At 40.5% G+C, this 22,152-nt stretch overlaps 1 protein-coding gene across 2 annotated transcripts in view; it reads left to right on the top strand.

Annotated features, from left to right (window-relative positions):
* Nucleotides 1-22,152, top strand: part of LOC141049023 (saccharopine dehydrogenase-like oxidoreductase) — a 173,372-nt gene that overhangs the window by 35,461 nt on the left and 115,759 nt on the right. For both annotated transcript variants that reach the window (XM_073545124.1, XM_073545123.1), the window contains exons 5-6: nt 15,526-15,575; nt 17,264-17,394. In XM_073545124.1, coding sequence (XP_073401225.1) covers nt 15,526-15,575; nt 17,264-17,394 — 181 coding nt within the window. The remainder of the gene's footprint in view (nt 1-15,525; nt 15,576-17,263; nt 17,395-22,152) is intronic.

The following is a 22,152-nucleotide window of genomic DNA, read 5'->3' as shown; positions in this document are numbered from 1 at the left end:
CTCCCTTATCGGAAGGCTTGAACACAACATCATTCCATTTTTCCATGTCCTCAAGTGCCCTTCTTTCCTTATATGTCAAGTTACCACCCTTAGTTGACCCAGATGGTAATGATTTTAGATCATTAGAAACCATTTTAGTAAAAATGTCAATTGCTGGCACTAAAGACAAAGGGGGAAATTTTTTGGATTTACCCATAAGATGATTTGGAAAAAGGCTTACCTCTGGAAAAGGCAGAAAACCAAAAAAAAAAGGATTTTTTCCATGTGGTCTGTGCAAGGCTTGTGCTAATTTAATAAAAACTAGTGTCTTTGAAAATCACGATGGATCAAGGACTTTTAGTATAAGAAAATATATCACTTGCACTACACAAAGGGTGTGATTTATCAAGCTACATGTCCTTGTAATAAGGCTTATATCGGATTAACAACTCGAGAATTAAAGGTACGCACAAGAGAGCACTGTTTGGATATAGAGAAAGCAAAATCGGTAGTTAATGAGGCAACATTAAAAACAATACCGCAACATTTTAAACAGTATCATGGATGTAAAGCGCATCTATTGAAAATTAGGGGAATCGACATGATAGACTTGGGCTTCAGGGGTGGTGATCTCGGGAAGTGCTTAGCTAGACTGGAATGCAAATGGATATTTAGATTGGGAACCTTGAGTCCACAAGGTCTCAATGAGAATGATGGTTTTGGGTCATTTCTTTAGGACTTCTTTCTTCTCCTGATAGATTTTGAGGTATAGGGTGATATTTTAATTGTTTTAAAGTTATTTTATTATTTTTAAACATTCTTTTCTTCTTTTTCTTATTTAAAAGCCTTTAAGCAGTTGGAGTACCGTTTTTGTATAATAATTGGAGTTTTTCTGCTGTCCATCTGGTGGCCACAAGAGGAAGAAACAAAGGGCGGAAGATTGTGTTATACATATATATATATAAAAGGAAAATGATCAGAGGAAAAATACTATGAATGGAAGATTAAGTAATTCAGCAACGAATATTCATCAATATTCATATGTTAGACATTGTGTTTTTTTTAAAAAATTGATTGAAAAATAATATACACGGAAATATGATTATTATGCGGTATTATATGTGAGTGTAATACATTATTTGTTTATTTTTTCACTCTATTTTGCATCACTTATGGTTTTTTTAGATATATATAAAGCCCATGGTTCATGGGACACAGTGTGATGCTTAGCCTATTGGTCCGGTATCATATAGTGTCCATTGGACATGACACTTGCGATTTTTATAATGTGTAGAATTTTTATATTAATATATTTTGTTTATAAAGAAATGTAAATCCTAGAATTTATCACTCTTGCACAGTACATAATGTAAAGTGAAGTCTGTATTTTTGATAAATATTATTATTATTATATTACTATTAACTATGTGCACTAATGCATGATGTATATTATTATGTATAACACAATATAGTTTTAAGAAAGAGTATGATCTGTATATTTCCTATGTTTATTTAAATTATCATGTGTATCAATTATAATATCGCAGTGAATTTACCTCTGTGAAATGTATCTGACGTTGTTCCATGGGTGTAGTGTTGAAGTGCGCATGTGCTGATTCGCGCTCGCTCCAGATACATGACGCGCGGCCAAGAACGCTGGCGTGCCCGCCCACTGGTCACCTGATTGGTGAGGTGGATTGTGGGTAATCCACCGGGCCGCGCGCTTGTGTCCTTTTACAAGAGCGTTGCGTGTTCTGCGCCTGCGCCACAGAACATCACGTACACCCGGTGAACAATTAAAATCGCTAATTAAGAGTCTCTGACTGTTATTTAAGGGCTATTCACACTCTGCCCAGACACGCCCCCCGATGAAGCTGGGCGAAACGTGCGCGTCGGGGCAGAGGGACTGGGCTTTCCTTCATAGTCATTTAGCCACCAGGATCCAGGTAATGTGTCCGTGATCATTAATCCCCCTATGTTTTGGGAGCGTCTATGTGTTTGTTCACAAGAGAGATATATTGGTCTCACATGAGTCTGAATAATACAATGATACTTTACATGGATTTTAATGCATAGTAAAATGGGCATCTAATAGTGTGCGATGGTGCAATGAAAATTATTCAAGAAATTTCTTTGTATAATATATTTCAAGGCATTGAGATACCTAACTAATGTTAATCTGTTATAGATCTTTAAATGGTGAATGTGTCACTTTGCTTTAAATTTGCTCCATGGTTACTGTGCATATGAATCAGAACTCATAAAACCATTTTGTGAACATGGCACTTACCAGGTGGCATGAATTATCTTAGACCCATTGTCCCTCTGTTTCTGTTCCTAAACCTTTCTTATTTTTTTTTTTTTATTTAAATGGATGGATTAATAAAGATTTAGATTTATATTTTTATATTAAATAAGTCTCACTCCTTTTTCTTCAAAAAACAAATGGGTAGTTTTTGAAGTATGTGATTATGCCACACAATTAGCAGCAGTCGTGGAGCGTACCTTCGATGAATCTAGACGCCTCGTCACAACCGGAGAACTACATAAGCCTAAAGCAAGAAAAGGGGAAAACTAACTGCCCCAGAGCAGACCCCAAAGGAAAGACAGCCCCCACACATGTATTGACGGTGAGAAAAGATGAAAACACAGGCAGGAAAATAGGCTGAGCAAACGATGGGGCCAAACTAACTAGAAAGGAAAGGAAAGACACTGTCTGAAATCTGCCAAAAACCCTACAAAAATAATATCCAACACGTCTGATAGCAAAATTAAACCTGAAGTCACTAGACTTCTCCCTCTGTATCAGCACTCTGAAATATTCTGAGACAGAGAAAAAAGAGGCCAATCTAATAAGGGACAAAAAAAGGCAAATTGGCAAATACAGATAAATAAGAGTGGAAATTCAGCACAGCCCCAGCCGGGGCTGGCTGACCCACAAAAAACTGAATAGACCAACAAAAGCAAGTGTGAACATTAACAGAAAAACTTAGCTTGAGAAGATTGGAACAGAGCTGAAGTCCAAGACCTGAGAAGCAGACTGAATCACCAGCACCAGGATAGGGCGTCGGCTGTCTTATATCCAGTCTGATACTCCAGAGATCCAATCGTTATCCTCATCATCAGGTGGCAGATCACTACCAATTAAACCAACCTCACTACCTCCTGTCACCACCAGAGGGAGAACAGAAGAACTCTCAACTGGTGGAGCAGAAAATGAGTTCACAGCACCTCTCCCTGGGTATCAAGGATGAGCCTTTCCCATTTCCCTCTAACCGAGCATATGGCGGATTCCGCCCCTACTGACAGCATGTGTGTGTACAGAGAGGAGACGAGACCCTGGGGACACTGAGATGTGAGAATACCTATCAAGGGTAGAGACGAGATAGCATTATTCACACCCACATATCTCATGTGTGATTTGAAAGGCTAATCTTACTTGCAAATATCGGAAGAACTGCGACCTCGGGACATCACATTTAGCTTGTAATTGTTCAAAAGATAATAGTGTATTGCGGTCACATAGATCCCCTATCACAGAAACATTGCACCGAGACCAGAATTCTGCAGACGGGTGGACAAGTAGTGCCGGAAAATAACTATTATTCCATAAGGGCATCTCAGCTATAATATCTCTAAATCCAACCATCCTCTTAATCTGTCTCCACACTAATCTTGCCAGACGAAGCATGGGTAAGGCTGTGTGCACACGCTGCGGATTAGGTGCGGATTCATCCGCACGGATTTTGTAAAATCCGCAGGTGAAACCGCAGGTCAAAATACCTGAGGATTGCTCTGCGGTTTTGCCCTGCGGTTTTTCATCTCCTCAATGTAGGAGATGGCAAACCGCAGCAGAATCCGCAGAAAGAATTGACATGTTAATTCTTTCTGTGGATTGAAAACCCGCAGATAATCCGCGCGGAAAATTCCGCACCATCTGCATTGCGGTTTTTGATTCCCATAGGGAATCATATTACTGTACACCGCAGCAAAAAAATTTAAAAAAAAAATATTCCCTAATTCATTTTTTGGAAATAAAAAAAAAACATTAAAAGTACACATATTTGGTATCGCCGCGTCCGTAACGACCTGCCCTATAAAACTGTCCCATTAGTTAACCCCTTTAGTGAACCCCTTTAAAAAATAAAAATAAAAAACGAAGCAAAAAATGATTTATTATCATACCGCCGAACAAAAAGTGCAATGACGCGCGATCAAAAAGACGCATATAAATATCCATGGTACCGCTGAAAACGTCATCTTGTCCCGCAAAAAACGAGCTGCCACACAGCATCAGAGAAAAAATAAGAAAGTGACAGCTCGCAGAATAAAGCGATGCAAAAATAATTATTTTTTATATAAAATTGTTTTTATTGCATAGAAGCGCCAAAACATAAAAAAATGACATAAAATGAAGTATCGCTGTAACCGTACTGACCCAAAGAATAAAACCGCTTTATCAATTTTACCGCACTCGGAACGGTGTAAACGCACCCCCCCCAAAAGAAATTCATGAAACGCTGGTTTTTGTTCATTCTGCATCCCAAAAATTGGAATAAAAAGCGATCAAAAAATGTCACGTGCCCGAACATGATACCAATAAAAACGTCAACTCGTCCCGCAAAAAATAAGACCTCACATAACTCAGTGGGTCAAAATACGGAAAAATTATAGCTCTCAATATGTGGTGATGCAAAAACTATTTTTTACAATAAAAAGCGTCTTTTAGCGTGTGACAGCTGCCAAAAATAAAAACCGCCATAAACAGTAAATCAAACCCCCGTTATCACCCCCTTACTTAGGGAAAAATAATAAAATTAAAAAAATGTATTTCCATTTTCCCGTTAGGGCCGAGCTAGGGTTAGGGGTGTGTTGGAGTTAGAATTGGGGGGTTTCCACTGTTTGGGCACATCAGGTGCTCTCCAAACGCAACATGGCGTCTGATCTGAATTCCAGCCAATTTGCGTTGAAAAAGTCAAATGGTGCTCCTTCCCTTCCAAGCTCTTCCATGCGCCCAAACAGTGTTTTACCCCCACATATGGGGTATCACCCTACTCAGGACAAATTGCAAAACAACTTTTGGGGTCCTATTTCTCCTGTTGCCCTTAGGAAAATAAAAAATTGGGGGCAAAAATATCATTTTTGTGGTAAAAAAAATATGATTTTTTAATTTTCACGTCTGGGCGTTATAAACTTCTGTGAAGCCTTTGGGGGTTCAAAGTGCTCACCACACATCTAGATAAGTTCATTAGGGGGTCTAGTTTCCAAAATGGTGTCATTTGTGGGGGGTTTCCACTGTTTAGGTACATCAGGGGCTCTCCAAAGGCAACATGACACCCACAGAGCATTCCATCAAAGTCTGCATTCCAAAACGTCACTTCTTCCCTTCCGAGCCCCGACATGGGCCCATACAGTAGCTTTCTCCCACATATGGGGTATCGGGGTACTTAGGACAAATGGGACATCAACTTTTGGGGTACATTTTCTCCTGGTACTCTTGGGAAAATAAAAAAATTGGGGACTAAATGATCATGTTTGTGGAAAAAATACGATTTTTTTTATTTTCACGCCCGGGCATTATAAACTTCTGTGAAGCCCTTGGGGTTTCAAAGTGCTCACCACACATCTAGACAAGTTCCTTAGGGGGTCTAGTTTCCAATTTGGTGTCATTTGTTGGGGGTTTCCACTGTTTTGGTACATCAGGGGCTTTCCAAACGTGACATGGTGTCCCATCTCAATTCCAGCCAAAAAAGTCAAATGGCGCTGCTTCGCTTCCGAGCTCTGCCATGCGCCCAAATAGTCGTTTACACCCACATTTGGGGTATCAGCGTACTCAGGACAAATTGCACAATAACTTTTAGGGTCCTGTTACCCTTGGGAAAATAAAAATTGGGGGTGAAAAGATCATTTTTGTGGAAAAAATATGATTTTTTTAATTGTACCGCTGTACGTTATAAACTTCTGTGAAGCCCTTGTGGGTTCAAAGTTCTCACCACATATCTAGATAAGTTCCTTAGGGGGTCTAGTTTCCAAAATGGTGTCATTTGTGGGGGGTTTCCACTGTTTAGGTACATCAGGGGCTCTCCAAACGTGACATGGCGTCCGATCAGAATTCCAGCCAATTTTGCATTGAAAAAGTCAAACGGCGCTCCTTCTCCTTCCCTTCTGAGCTCTGCCATGTGCCGAAACAGTGCCCCCCCCCCCCCACATATCAGGTATCAGCGTACTCAGGACAAATTGCACAATAACTTTTCCAGTCCAATTTCTCCTTTTACCCTTGGTAAAATAAAAAAAATTGAACCTGAAATATTTTTTTGTGAAAAAAAGTTTAATGTTCATTTTTTTAAATATTCAAAAAATTCCTGTGAAGCACCTGAAGGGTTAATAAACTTCTTGAATGTGGTTTTGAGCACCTTGAGGGGTGCAGTTTTTAGAATGGTGTCACTTTTGGGTATTTTCTATCATATAGACCCCTCAAAGTGGCTTCAAATGTGATGTGGTCCGTAAAAATAAAATGGTGTTGTAAAAATGAGAAATCGCTGGTCAACTTTTAACCCTTATAACTTCCTAACAAAGAAAAATTTTGGTTCCAAAATTGTGCTGATGTAAAGTAAACATGTGGGAAATGTTACTTAAGTTTTTTGTGTGCCATATCTCTGTGATTTAAGGGCATACAAATTTAAAGTTTGAAAATTGCGAAATTTTCAAAATGTTCGCAAAATTTACGTTTTTTTCACAAATAAACGTAAGTTATATGAATGAAATTTTACCACTAACATGAAGTACAATATGTCATGAGAAAACAATGTCAGAATCACCGAGATCCATGGAAGCGTTTCAGAGTTATTACCTCATAAAGGGACAGTGGTCAGAATTGTAAAAATTGGGCCGGTCATGAACGTGCAAACCACCCTTGGGGGTAAAGGGGTTAAGGTTGCTGCTCAAGGTGCTGTGAAAAGAAAAGAAAAACATTAGTACCAAACATTTACAATAGTAAAAGCGCCAACTCCTGTGGAATAGAAAACAGATCAGGCAATAAAACACAATCCAATATACCACAAAAATACTTACGTTCTCTGGGCAAGAACGGGTCTCAAAAACGACAGCATGCGGTGGTATTTTGTATTTGCTTATCCTTTCTCCAGAACCACTTTTAGCCTGGCTCTCAAGACGAAGGTCCTTGTTGAAGCGATCCTTCATCGAACGCCAACATGTTCTGACTTTGTGCACTGTGAAAAAAAGAATAAATTTTTAGACAATGCACTGGGGAACCATGTGTGATGCGAGAAACTCGCAGGAGTTTCTCGCATCGCACACAGTTGTGTGATCCCCGCCAAGGTCACTGCCGCAGCACACAACATTAGAAATACTTACGAAATGTCTTGCGGACCTGTGGCGGGGCGTTGTCCCATCCATCCAGCATCGCTTTGGCCACCTCCTTTCATTGACGCCGGATAACCCGGTTTTCAGAGTGCTGCTGAACCCGGGTGTCCCACAACGGGACTTGCTCCTGGACAAGTGTAATCAGGAGGTCGTTGTCGATTATGACTTCCTCCCGATCTGGAACCTAGAAAAGAAAGAAAGACGTTGATGTTGTAAAGATAAGAAAAAGAAAACTAGAGATACAGAAAGCAGGCAAGAATAAGTAAAGTCAAGAACACAAAAAAAAAAAGATTAGTAGTAAAGACAGAAAATGGAAGAAAGAAGCAAAGTGAAGAAATAAATAAGCAAGAATGGTACAGTCAGGAAAAAAAAACCTGAGTACAATCAGTTAAGTATACTTGCACGACGTCTTGCCACCCGACCTTGTGCTGGCTGCTCTTGCTCAGCCTCCGCTCCAGCGGAAGAACTGTTCTGTAAAAGGAAAAAAAAAAAGATTTTGCCACATGTGTATATGTGACAGAGAATACTTACCAATCAGTAGGGAATGTACTCACTTCACTTTCCTGTCCAGCATGTTCAGGGCCAGGGTGCTCCTCAGAAGACGATGAAGACATATTGTGAATGCTGCAAGAAAAAAGACAGAAATTAGTACATACTAAAGAGAGAAAGAAGGACAGAGATTCACTTTAAAGCCCCCGTTACACACTGCGATATCGCTAGCAATATCGCTGCAAAGTCCCCGATTTTGTGACGTTGCAGCGATATTACTAGCGATATCGCTGCATGTGATACTTACCTCCGACCGGCTCCCCCGCTGGTTATCGCTGATCGCGCGAGAAGCTGCTGGACCATTCCTCGTCGGCCACTTCCTGCGGCGCTTCCTGCTGTGACGACGAGCGACGCGTGGAGCCGGGCGGGAGGACACAGGATCGCCGCGTCTGACAGGTAAGTAGCGATCCCCGTCCCCAGCGATGTCGTTGGTGAGATCTGCCTGAGTGGCAGCTCACTAGCGACTACCCAACGATGCACCAGCGATCCTGACCGCGTCATATCGCTGGTCGGGATCGCTTGTGCATCGCTAGGTGTAACGGTACCCTAATACTCACATTGTCCAAAGTTGAGATTCTTCACAGCTGCACAGCTTGTAGTCTGGTTCCTAGTCTGTAGAGTAGTGGACTGGCAGTGCCCACTCCCTCTTTTTATCTATCTTTCTGTGGGGGTGGCTAATTAGTGTCTGTCTAGACAAGTTTACTCTGGAAAAACACATGCGTTCTAAAATGCTAGCAATCGCGTGTGCTTGTGAACGCATACGTTCTCATAGACTGTATTGCATTGTTTCGACGCATTCCTTTCGCAATAGGCCACATGCAGAAGGCGGCGGCAAATTACCGTCTCCAAAATAGCAACATATTGCGTTAGCCTCGCCCAACCGCACAAGCCGAAACGACGCATGCGTAATCAAATGCGGCAAAACGCATACAATCGCATGTACCTGCGTCCACAATGTTAAAGAGAGAAAAACACGACGCATGCAGAAGTATGCTGCAAAAACCAGGGCTGTGGAGTCGGAATAAAATGGACCGACTCCGACTCCTAAAATATATAATAAATTGGGTACAGTAGTTCAATGCAGAATGTGCTGAATATTTTTTCATAGGAATTTGGGAAAGTTATGAAATGTCCTATAAATGGCTGTTCTATTCCTGATCTAAGGCTACATTCACACACAGCGCTTTTCCTGCGTTTTTTGAGGATGTGTTTTTCAGCTGCAAAAGCAGATCAGATTTTTAAAAAAACGCATCACCTGAAAGGTTTTTGAGCTTATAGATAATGTTTTCAATAGCAAAAGCAGATTAGAAATCTGCTCCATCCATTTATCCATATCTGTCTATCCATATCTTATCTGTACCAAAAGGAATGAAAGCCGGATAGCACAGAGACTAAAGGCCCCTTTAAATTTAGCGATGCACCAGCGATCCCGACAACGATACGACCCGGTCAGGATCGCTGATGCATCGCTAAATGGTCGCTAGTGAGCTGCCACACAGGCAGATCTCACAGCGATGCAGCAGCGATACAGCGGTCGTTACTTGCCTTTCAGACGCGGCGATCCTGTCGTCCTCCCGTCCGCGTCCACGCATCGCTCGTCGGCGCCAGCAGGAAGCGCTCGACGAGAAATGGAGCTGTGCGATCTCGCGCAATCAGCGACAGACAGCGGGGGAGCCTGTCGAAGGTAAGTATCATATATCGATATCGCTGTTGCGTCACCAAATCGGTGATGCTTTAACGATATTGCTGTGTGTAAAACCCCATTATCATTCCTTATTTCTTTTTTTTTTTTTTTTTTTTTTTTTTAAGCACCTGTCAGGTACAATTCATAGCTGCCCAAAAGGACGCCCAGGACAGGCATTGTCTTCAGTAACACATCAACATCAATTGATAGTTGGAATAAATAGACTGCATTCACCACATCTTCTTAAGGTGCAGGCTTTATTTTCAAGTGTAGGAGTGTTCAGTATGAGGTTTGCAGCAGCTGAGGTGTCAGTGCTGAACTCCAACACCAGTGAAGCTCCTCCTCTACAGACAAGGGTACAACACAGACAAGTAAACATATTCAGAAAGAAGGAAGGCACTTATCTCAGAAGAATTGCTAGAGTTCACACCAGGATAACTAGATTAAGGTAATTACTTCTTAAAGCATATTTAAACTTTCAATGAGCTGCATAAATCAATAGTCCAATATACTGTATGTTCTCTCTGTATGCTTGATGCTTGTTTGTTTTTTGAGCTCGTATACTTTTAGGAAGCTAGCTTTTATAGAATATACATACAATATACAGGGAAAATACAGCAACTGGATTGATGAGGATTTATATGAGGACTTGTGTAGGTATAGAAGCCAAAACATCAAGTTATTAGCTCTGTTATCAGTTTCTTTGTTCCTGGAGTATGATGCACAACAAACTTGCTCCCTCCTCCCCTCTTCATAGACTGTGAAGCATTTAGTGAGCTGTACCGTAATAAGAAAAGCCTTGGAAATTCAAAGTAAAGCTATCTAATAACCTATTTTACAAACTTTATATTTGTCATCTGTACTATTGATTTATGCAAAGTTTGTTTTATTTCTATCTAAAATTATACAGTAGGGAAAGTATGTATTTGATACACTGTCGATTCCCACCTACAAAGAATGGAGAGGTGTGACATTTTTAATCATAGGTACACTTCAACTGAGAGAAACAGAATCTACAGGAAATGTCTGACCTCTGTAATTGCAAACAAAGGTTTCTGTACCAAATATTAAGTTCTGTTTTTCTATTGTATGAAATACGTATTTCATTCAATAAAATGCATATTTAAATCATACAATGTGATTTTTCTGGATTTTTTTAGTCTGTCTTTCACAAGTGAAGTGTACAATTGCAGACCTCTCCATTCTTTGTATGTGGGAAAACTTGCAAAATGCAAATGCTGTGATGCCAAATCAGTGCATAGTGATAGGAAGCTCTTGTAGGAGCATTTTTATCTAAAAAGACATTTACAACGCTTCCACCCAGAAGTTTTCAAAGCTGTGACTGAGAAAGATAACAGCAGCACCAAGAAACCCACGCCCAGCAATTCCTGCCAGGCAAATGAGGAGGAAAGAGCATATCAAACATCATTAACTAGATATTTTGTAAGTGACAAAGTTACTGTAAGGCCAAGTTCACACGTACCGGAACTCTCGCGGAAATTACCGCGAGAATTCCGGAATTCCATTCCGCGGGAAAATCGCATTTTAAATTCCCGCGATTTTCCCGCGGAAAAACTAGCATTTTGCAAGCGTATTTAGCTTGCAAAATGCTAGAGTTTTCCAAGCGATCTGTAGCATCGTTTGGAGAACTGATTGACAGGTTGGTCACACTCGTCAAACATAGTGTTTGACAAGTGTGACCAACTTTTTACTACTGAGGCCGCCTATGCAGCATCAGTAGTAAAAGATAAAATGTAAAAAAACATAAAAAATGGTGTTATTCTCACCTTCCGACGTCCCGCGCATCCGTTCCCAGTAATCCTTTGCGAAAATGCCCGCTATGACGTCCGTTCTCTCGGGATCGCGATGTCTCGTGGTAATTCGCGATGACGTGCGAATGACCGCGAGACTTCGCGATCCTGCGAGAACGGACGCCATCGCGGGCATTTTCGCAAAGGATTACTGGGAACGAGAGCGTGGAGAGAGGCGGGAAGGCTGCGCGGGACGTCGGAAGTTGAGAATAACAATATTTTTTATTTTAAATTCTATTTTTTACAGGTCCTCCGGACCGTGGGTACCATCCGCAAATGTTCTGCTTACTTTCCGCATGGTGTGCACAGCCACATGCGGGAAGTAAGCGGAACAGTGCATTCCTATGGGTGCGGAATCGCCGCGATTCCGCAAAATTAATGAGCATGCTGCGGTTTTTACCTCGAAGCGATTCCGCTGCGGTAAAAACCGCAGCATTAGCACAGCATTGCGGAATGCATGGGATGCTTATTTTTCGCGGCAAAATCGCACGGTTAAAACCGCCGCGGAAACGCGAAAAAAACGCCACGTGTGAACTCAGCCTAACATTGACAGCAGATATGTTTAAAAGACAGCTCATACAGCTTGTTGTGAAGGACTGTCTACCATTATCATTATTTGCACGACCAGCTTTTACAGCTCTTAATGGAGAAATGGCCCGCAAACTTGGTGTTTCTCTGGAAAGAGAAAGTATTAGAAAATTAGTGATTGAAGAAGCCATTAAACAAAAGGAAGATCTTAAAAAGACTCTCAAAAGACGCTTCGTGTTTCTTAAAATGGATGCCTGCACACGTCACAGAGTGAACTATTTTGCCATCAATGTTCGATATGTTTGTGACAACCAAGAAATTGTTACCAAGACACTGGCGGTAAAAGATACTAAAGCTCATCACAGCAGCCAGTTTCTCCAGACCTTAGTGGAAAAAGTTCTGCAAGATTACGGACTCAAAAAAGAACAGGTTCTTGCTATTGTAACGGACAATGCTTCAAACATGATAAGTACAATTAAACTGATGAATGAGAGTAATGAACAATAGCTAGAAGAAAATTTAGGATTCAGTATTTTTGAGATGGAAGGCCACAGTGGTGTTCATGTAACTGAGGAACAAACAGATATTACAACAGAAGAACAGCAAAATTATACTTTAGAAATAGATGATCTTGTTGAAGCTGCTTCAAAACACTTTCATATTCATCACATGCGCTGTGTTGTGCACACGCTGCAGCTGGCAATAAGAGATATTCTGCAAGAGGGACATGCTGGAAATCTGATTGGAAAAGTGAGGAAATTGGCTATTGCTGCCAGAACCCCTAAAATTGATTCCATCTTGAAGAGACGTGCTGGGAAAGGGGAAATTGTCGATCAAGCCACTCGGTGGGGCACCACTTATTTAATGATTGAGCTATTGCTTGAACTAAAACCATTTCTTATAGATATGGCGAACCCTCAGGTAACCCTAAATGAAGGTCAGTGGACACAGTGGCTGAATTGAAGGACTTGCTTAACCACCCATTTACCGTGACTAAAAAATTACAAGCTGAGGATTTAACTCCTGGCATTTTCATAAGGGAGTGGAAGAACTTGCTATTTTGCCTGTCCCAAAGAGGTGGTTTAATCGCAGATGGCATTTCTGCTGCAATGAAACTGAGAGAGACACAGCTATTGGAAAATAAAATTTTTCTGGCAGCTGTTTATGTGGACCCAAGTCATCGTATACTGCTTGATGATCAACAGCTTACTAAAGGAAAAGAAGCTCTGACTGAGGTAGCAGTTAGGATGAGTGGCCTACAGGAGGACTGCCAGGTGCAAGAGGACTTGGGTCCTGACAGTGCTACTGCTGCCATATCTTCATCCTCATCATATGACGAGTTTGACTTTGACAAGTATTTGGATGACATGGAGCAGGCAAAGCCTTGCCGCAAGGAAAAAGACTTCACTCCGTCTCCTATATCAAGCAGATTAACCATATTTCAGCAAAATGTTTCACTTGCTCTCAAAGAAATAGAAAATTTCAACCGTTCATCAAAACTGACTGTGCATGAGGCAATTCCTTCATATCCGGAAATTGTTAGAGACGCTGCCTATGTGGTTACTGCTTTGCCTCCAACCCAAGTTAGTGTAGAGAGGTTGTTCTCTGGCCTTAAAATTATTAGGTCAGATTTGAGGTCATCTATGAAGGAGGATCTGATGGAGGCAATTCTATTTCTTAGAACAAATTTATAGACAGCACAAATGTTATTTAGTATATTTTTGTTGAAAACTGTTTTTTGCCACTTACATAGTATATTACATAGTGTTATATGTAATCGATATTACATAGTGTATTAGATATTTACAATTTGTTACAGGTTTTTTGTGTTCTACAGTTGTATTCCAATAAATATATATTATAATGTTCTATCTAAATATCTTGATTATTGTATCATAAAAATGATTGTGTCTGCTGTTCACATTGTACTACAATACATTTTTCACTTGAATATAAGCAATATATGTGGGAGTCGTGGAGTCGGTGTAAGGGAAATTGATGAGTTGGAGTCGCAGGTTTGGCTTACCGACGCCACAGCCCTCGCAAAAATGCTGCGGACACAACCACAAATGTGAAACCAGCCTTATGCATACCACACAAAAACATTATTATCTGGATTAAAGGGCTAACAATTGAGTTTGAAAATTGCTAATTTTTTTTTACATTTTTGACAAATTTCTGATGTTTCTTTAAATAAATGCACAACATATCCACCTAAATTTATCATTATCATAAAGTATGATATGTCACGAAAAAACAGCCTCGAAATCAATGAGATATGTGGAAGCATTGCAGAGTTACTACATAAAGTAACACTGGCCAGATTTTAAAAAATTGGCCTGGTCATTAAGGGCTTAACAAGGTATATTCTCATCCATTACGTCTTCTGTTTTGTGGTGTAGGAAGCGGAGATCCACCTTTTGGAGTCCCACCCTATCCTTAGGCATGCGTTGCTGGTATGGAGGGCGATAAAGAAGTAAAAAATTACCATGTCATTACAATCATGAAAGTCCAGTGTATCAAAATTAATTACCCACTCTGTAAATGGCATAATGAGAAAAAAATCTAAACTCCAGAATCACATGGTGAATAAAAAAAGTTGTACAATTACTCTTTATTATCAATTTTGTCACACTTGGAATTTTGTCCAACTTTCGAGAACGTCACATGATAAAATGAATAGTGTCATTCCAAAGTGCAACTTGTTCCCCTATAAAAAAAAAAAAAAAAAAAAAAAAAGCGCTCATGTGGCTTTGTGGGCTGAACAATAAATAAAGTTAAGGCTGTTGAAAGCAGATGAAATAATGAAAACTTAAAATATCACGATAAGAAGGTGTTAATGCTATAAGAAATATCTTTACCATCACCCTGGAAAATTCAACTAAATTTTGAATAGATGGTTGCAAGGTCCATATTTTGGCATAGGGTCCGGTTTATCATACTGATTTTTCAGGACAGGTAACTCTTGTTGTCTCTGTCCTTTACTGTAAAGTATGTGCTATCAGAATAGAGTTTATTTATGATCACCTTGTACTTGGGCGACAAATATATTGATCTGGACCTTGTTTGCTTTGTCAACCTAATTTCTGCACATGGACTTTTTTTTATATTACTGGAACCTCCTTATATCCTAGCAATATCCAATCTAGACTTTACCCTTTCTTATTGTACATATTTGTTATTCTTGACATTCATGTCCTTAATTAAAGTTAATGTTTGAATTAAAACCTATGAGGACAATCTGAGCGTGACAGCCATGGAGCATAGACAATAAGGCTATGTTCACATGCAGCATTTTTGCTGCTTTCTTTCCCGCTGTATTGAAAGTAAAAATGCTGTGTTCAAACCTCATATTTTCTCTACAATTTCAAAATCTCTGCAGTTTTCCAATTCCGTCAGAGAAAGAAACAAGTCTGTACATGAGATTTCCGCAATTTTAGTTGCATAAAAAAGCTATGAAAATACTGTGTGTGAGCATGGCCAAAGGATAGTAATAGTCACATCTACATTTTATGGTTCGTTGTTAGTGTTATGTGGACAAGAAGATACATGGAAAATACTTTATCTGTTTATTTTCTTTCTAATTTTTAGGCACCTTGACAGCTGTAGAAAGTTTTTTGTCTTTAAAGTCTGGACCAGAGGTTAGTTTTATTCTTGGTGAAATAAACATTAGTAGCCTGGGGCGTAACTACAATGAGTGCAGGGGTTGTAGTCCCACCCAGGCCCTGGAGTCTAAGGGGGCCCCAAAAATCCCTTTTGCCTGTATAAAATGACCAATGCTGTTAAAGACTTGCAATAATTTGGAGCCCTTTGGAGCTTTTGCATTGATGTCAATGAGCTTCAAGTCACTCCTGTGTCAGTAGCATACTGTTATCAGTGAGTCAGTGTGTACTGTGAGATAGATTAACAAGAAATTAAAGTTTAGATCTCAAAATAGTGCCTTTTAGGCTTTAATTAGGTTACCCACTACACTTTATTTGTCCCTTTCATGTGAATTATCTGCTATAGATAAACATCTTTAATACTTTGTTTCTCCAAATCCTTCTGTAACCTGAGATGCGCTTCTGGTCACAGCCATCAATCCTCTTTTCATGTCTAACTACATTTCCCATCATTCTACATTTCCCATCATTCCTTGTGCTGGGCTGCAAGGCAGCAGTGAGCACACAGCTTACAACTCTACCTCTCACTCCTCCCCCAGCATCTCATACAGCCTCTGCTCATATATCATGTACAGGACACTGTTACAGGGATTAGAAGTAATATACAGATCAGCAGCAGCGGCATTAAGGATTTATCACCTATTCCCCCTCGTAGATGGATGAGGGGAGAGATATAAAGCTCCACCACCTCAGATTTTATAGAGATATATTATATACAGCCGGGTAAACATACATTATTAGTAAGAAGAAGGTATCGTAATGGCGAGTTAAGCTGATCTTTGTAGTTCGGAGCATGATATACACGGAGCTCAGCATGAAGGCAGTCAATATTAAGAGGATCCAGATCACGAACAGTGAACATCACTTTATTTTCATAAGTGCATTGAAGAGGAATAAAATCATAGCTTACATGATGATGGCGATATCATAGTGGCATCAACACGTTTCCAGTGATTAAACACTTAAATCTTATTTGAATAAAGTTCTGTTCACTGTTCTTGAGATGGATCCTCTTCATATATACATACACTATACAGGTTATAGAGAAGCGTGTATACATGTTTATGCATACATATACACGGGAGAGTTGTGTCTGCAGATGTAGGCATAGAAGCGGTGAATGAGCTCTGCTGCATGGAGCTTCTCCAAGACACTGCGTTTCACATTAGATTCCAGAGACCGGAAGTCGGGGAGAAATTGACTTGACCTCACAGGAAGTCTGCAAATTCTCCAATAGATATCATGTGACCAGGAGACCAGCTCCAGTTACAGAAGGATTTAGGAAAGCAAGGTATGAGGTAAAGTTAGCAGTTAGTTCACATGAAAGGGACTTGTAAAGTAGTGGTCAACCCCTTTATTGAATGTGCCTGCTGGAGTAAGATGTGCCTAAGACACACACCTCTTAGTGAATTTGTCTCATTATGTAGGTGCTACGCGCCTCTGGTAGAAATGTACTCCAATCATGGGCTGGAGGACATTTCTGATGTAAGTTACCCCACTAAAGTGGCGTAACTTTTCATGAATTTGAAAAGTGTCACTTAGTCACACCCCATTCCACCCATTCTTCGCCCATTTTGGCATAGTTGGGTGGGACTGGTGTGAAATCGCAAGTCACAATTCTGCACAACTTATAACATTCTTCACTTCGTCACACTTATGATATTTAGGGCCTTTGTCTTCATGATGGGACCTGGCAATCTGCTGTTCATGGAGCTACAGATCGGGCAAATATGAAGAATTTCCGAAAGAAATTGGCCCTCAAGCCACTTCCAGTTATTGGGAAAAAGATAAAAAGAAGGTAAGATTAATCTCAAATTTTTTTTCTATTTACAATCAAGTTCAACCTAGTTCCTCAATGTGGTGTGGACTGAGGAAACCATCCAGCCATTTTTTAAAAGCTGTTATAGTGTTTGCCATTACACTATACGGGGTACGGCTTGCACTCATTTCACAGTAGTTATTCTAGGGGGGGTCAGCTTAATTGTAAATAAAAACATGCCGTTTGCAGAAATAGATTCCTTTAAGGGTAGATTTGTTGGAGTCAGGTGCAAAATAGTACATTCTGAATGTATAGTTGTTGTCCTTTACATTCCCCCTCCGTATTCAATTAATTTAGAAATATTTTAGAAAAGGTAGCAGGATGGCCAGAGCTGCCAATGGTGATTATAGGAGACTTTAATAACGTCAGTGCTCCCAGTATGGACAAATTTCAAGGGGGGGATGGAATAATATCCCGTTTTGGAAGGTTAATTAAAGAGTTGGGACTGGTGGACATATTGAGGGAAAAGTTTCCGAACAACAGGGTATACTCGTGTATCATCAACTTATCAGTCATTATCGAGACTAGACATTGCTTTATGCAATGCTCATATGATTTAAATGGTCACAAAAATTGAATATCAACCTAGATCCCGAACAGATCATTCACCACTTTGGTTGCAGATACAGGAGGCTCCAGAAAGCACTAGAAAACAAGGAAGGTGGAAATTTAACCCATTCTAGCTCAAGATAATTAATTGCGCTAATATTAAAGAGCAGATTAAGGAATTTTTTTAAATTAACTCTGGCACGGCCCATAGTAGTACAGTCTGGGATACGATGAAAGCCTTTCTGAGGGGAATCCTAATCAGAGAAATCAAGATGGTAAAAGATAAGTCAAGGGAAAAAGGGGAGATCTTGGAAGACAGAGTTCGAGAAACTGAGGGCCGGATTATACCAGACAATAGTGTGGAAAATAGGGAAAGGAAGGCCCAAAAACAATTAAAAGCACATCAAAAAGAACAGGTGGATAATAAAAGAATGTTTATAAAACAACAGTTCTATGAGTAGGGCGAGACCACGGGAAAATTATTAGCTCAAATGGCTCATGCTCAAAAAGAAAACGCATATATACATAGGTTGAAAGATGACATGGATAGAATACATACTCAGACGTCAGATATTCTACAGGTTTTACGAGAGTTCTATGTGAGCTTATTTTCATCTGGGGTGGCGTATATACAAGAGGAACTAAGGGAATGCCTACAAGGGAATCACACACCAAGCTTGAGTGAGGGTGACAAGAATTTTCTAGAAAAAACAGTCACCATAGAAGAAAAACAAGAAGCAATAGGAAGCATGTCAAATATCAAAGTGCCAGGACCAGATAGTCTCCCAATAGAAATTTTTAAAACATTTCAGGAAGAAGCAGCACCTCATTATTTAGAAATGATTAATGTGGCATTAACCCCTTCATGACCCAGCCTATTTTGACTTTAATGACCTGGCCATTTTTGGCAATTCTGACCAGTGTCCCTTTATGAGGTAATAACTCAGGAACGCTTCAACGGATCCTAGCGATTCTGAGGTTATTTTTTCGTGACATATTGGGCTTCATGTTAGTGGTAAATTTAGGTCGATAATTTTTGCATTTATTTGTGAAAAAAACAGAAATTTGGCGAAAATTTTGAAATTTTATTCTGTTAAACCAGAGAGTTATGTGACACAAAAAATAGTTAATACATAACATTTACCACATGTCTACTTTACATCAGCACAATTTTGGAAACATTTTTTTTTGTTAGGAAGTTATAAGGGTTAAAAGTTGACCAGCGATTTCTCATTTTTACAACAAAGTTTACAAAACCATTTTTTTTTTAGAGACCACCTCACATTTGAAGTCACTTTGAGGGGTCTATATGGCAGAAAATACCCAAAAGTGACACCATTCTAAAAACTGCGCCCCACAAGGTGCTCAAAACTCCATTCAAGAAGATTATTAAACCTTCAGGTGCTTCACAGCAGATAAAGCAATGTGGAAGGAAAAAAATGGACATTTTAATTTTTCCAACAAAAATTTTTTGAGCATCAATTTTTTCATTTTCACATGGGTAACAGGATAAAATGGATCCTAAAATTTGTTGGGCAATTTCTCCTGAGTACACCGATAACTCATATGTGGTTATAAACCACTGTTTGGGCGCACGGCAGGGCCTGGAAGGGAAGGAGCACCATTTGACTTTTTTTGAATGGAAAATATGCTGGAATATTTAGCGGTTGCCATGTCGAGTTTGGAGAGTCCCTGTGTGCCTAAACATTAGAGCTCCCCCACAAGTGACCCCATTTTGGAAACTAGACCCTCCAACAAACTTATCTAGATGCATAGTGAGCACTTTGAACCCCCAGGTGCTTCACAAATTGATCCGTAAAAAAAAAAAAAGGACTTTTTTTTTCACAAAAAATTTATTTTAGCCTCAGTTTTTTCATTTTCACATGGGAACAGGATAAAATGGATCCAAAAAATTTGTTGGACAATTTCTCCTGAGTACACCAATACCTCATATGTGGTCATAAACCACTTTTTGGGCGCACGGCAGGGCCCGGAAGGGGAAGGAGCAACATTTGACTTTTTGAATTGAGCTCCCCCACAAGTGACCCCCATTTTGGAAACTAGACACACCAAGGAGCTTATCTAGATGTGTAGTGAGCACTTTGAACCCCCAAGTGCTTCACAGAAGTATAAAACGCAGAGCCATGAAAATAAAAAATATTTTTTTTCCTCAAAAATGTTTTTTTAGCCCGCTATTTTTTATTTTCACAATGCAAGCAGGAGAAATTGGACCACAAAAGTTGTTGTGCAATTTGTCCTGAGTACACTGATACCCCATATGTGGGGGGGAACTACTGTATGGGCGCATGGGAGAGCTCAGAAGGGAAGGAGCGCGATTTTGGAATGCAGACTGATGGAATATTCTGCGGGCATCATGTTGCGTTTGCAGAGCCCCTGATGTGCCTAAACAGTGGAAACCCCCCACAAGTGACCCCATTTTGGAAACTAGACACCCCAAGGAGCTTATCTAGATGTGTAGTGAGTACTTTGAACCCCCAAGTGCTTCACAGACATATAAAACGCAGAGCCATCAAAATAAAAAATAATTTTTTTTCCTCAAAAATGATTTTTTAGCCCGCTATTTTTTATTTTCACAATGGTAACAGAATAAATTGGACCCCAAACGTTGTTGTCCAGTTTGTCCTGAGTACGCTGGTACCCTATATGTGGTGGGGTAACCACTATTTGGGCACACGTCGGGGCTCGGAAGCGAAGTAGTGATGTTTTGAAATACCGACTTGATGGAATGGTCTGCGGGCGTCATGTTATGTTTGCAGAGCCTCTGATGTGCCTAAACAGTGGAAACCCCCACAAGTGACCCCATTTTGGAAATTAGACCCCCCCAAGGAACTTATCTAGATGTGTGGTGAGCACTTTGAACCCCCAAGTGCTTCACAGAAGTTTTTAATGCAGAACCATGAAAATAAAAAATCTTTTTTTTTCCTCAAAAAATGATTTTTTTTAGCCCGCAATTTTTTATTTTCACAAGGGTAACAGGATAAATTTGACCCCAAAAGTTGTTGTCCAGTTTTTCCTGAGTACGCTGGTACCCCATATGTGGGGGGGACCACTGTTTGGGCACATGTCAGGGCTCGGAAGGGAAGTAGTGACATTTTGATGGAATGGTCCGCGGGCATCATGTTACTTATGCAGAGCCTCTGATGTGCCTAAACAGTGGATACCCCACACAAGAGACTGAAGTTTGGAAACTAGACCCCCCAAGGAACTTATATAGATGTGTGGTGAGCACTTTGAACCCCCAAGTGCTTCACAGAAGTTTATAACGCAGAGCCTTGAAAATAAAAAATCATTTTTTTTTCACAAAAATCATTTCTTTTAGCCCCCAATATTTTATTTTCCCAAGGGTAACAGGAGAAAATAGACCCCCAAAGTTGTTGTGCAATTTTTCCTGAGTACGCTGATACCCCATATGTGGGGGTAAACCACTGTTTGGGCACACGTCGGGGATCGGAATTGAGGGAGCGCTGTTTGACTTTTTGAACTCAAAATTGGCTGGAATAAATCGTGGTGCCATGTCGCGTTTGGAGACCCCTGGATGTGCCTAAACAGTCGAAACCCCTCAATTCCAACTCCAACTCTAACCCCAACACACCACTAACCCTAACCCAACCCTAACCCCCAACACACCCCTAAACCTAATCCCAACTCTAACCCTAACCACAAGCCTAATGCTAATCCCAACCCACCCCTAACCCTAAGCTTAACCCAAATTCCGGCCCTAACCCGAATTCCGGCCCTAACCCTAATTCCAACCCCAACCCTAATTCCAACCCTAACTCTAACCCTAAATGGGAAAAAAAATATTTATTTTTTTTATTGTTTGTGCTTGGCTATGGGGGTGATAAACGGGGGGTGTATTTACTTTTTTTTTCATTTTGATCACTGTGAGAGTTTATCACAGTGATAAAAATGAATCAGCAGCCGGTAAATTCATGGGTGCCGCTATCTTGGACAATGGCAGGCGCACTGCGCATGCGCCCGCCATTTTGCAAGATGGCAGCGCCCATGATCTGGACGGCGGGACACCGGGAGCCACATCAGGACATCGGAGGTACCGGGGGGAATCGGAAGGTGGGGGGGAGCGATGGGGAGGGGGAGCAGATGACGGCGGCAACCGATCGCCGCCATCCATCGGTGGCGGGGGCAGATCGGCCCCGCCAGTCGGTG

This window comes from Dendrobates tinctorius, unplaced genomic scaffold (assembly GCF_039654945.1).
Source record: "Dendrobates tinctorius isolate UK_male_01 unplaced genomic scaffold, ASM3965494v1 ptg000140l, whole genome shotgun sequence".
NCBI classification, from domain to species: Eukaryota; Metazoa; Chordata; class Amphibia; order Anura; family Dendrobatidae; genus Dendrobates; species Dendrobates tinctorius.
This window is presented reverse-complemented; position numbering and strand designations above follow the sequence as displayed.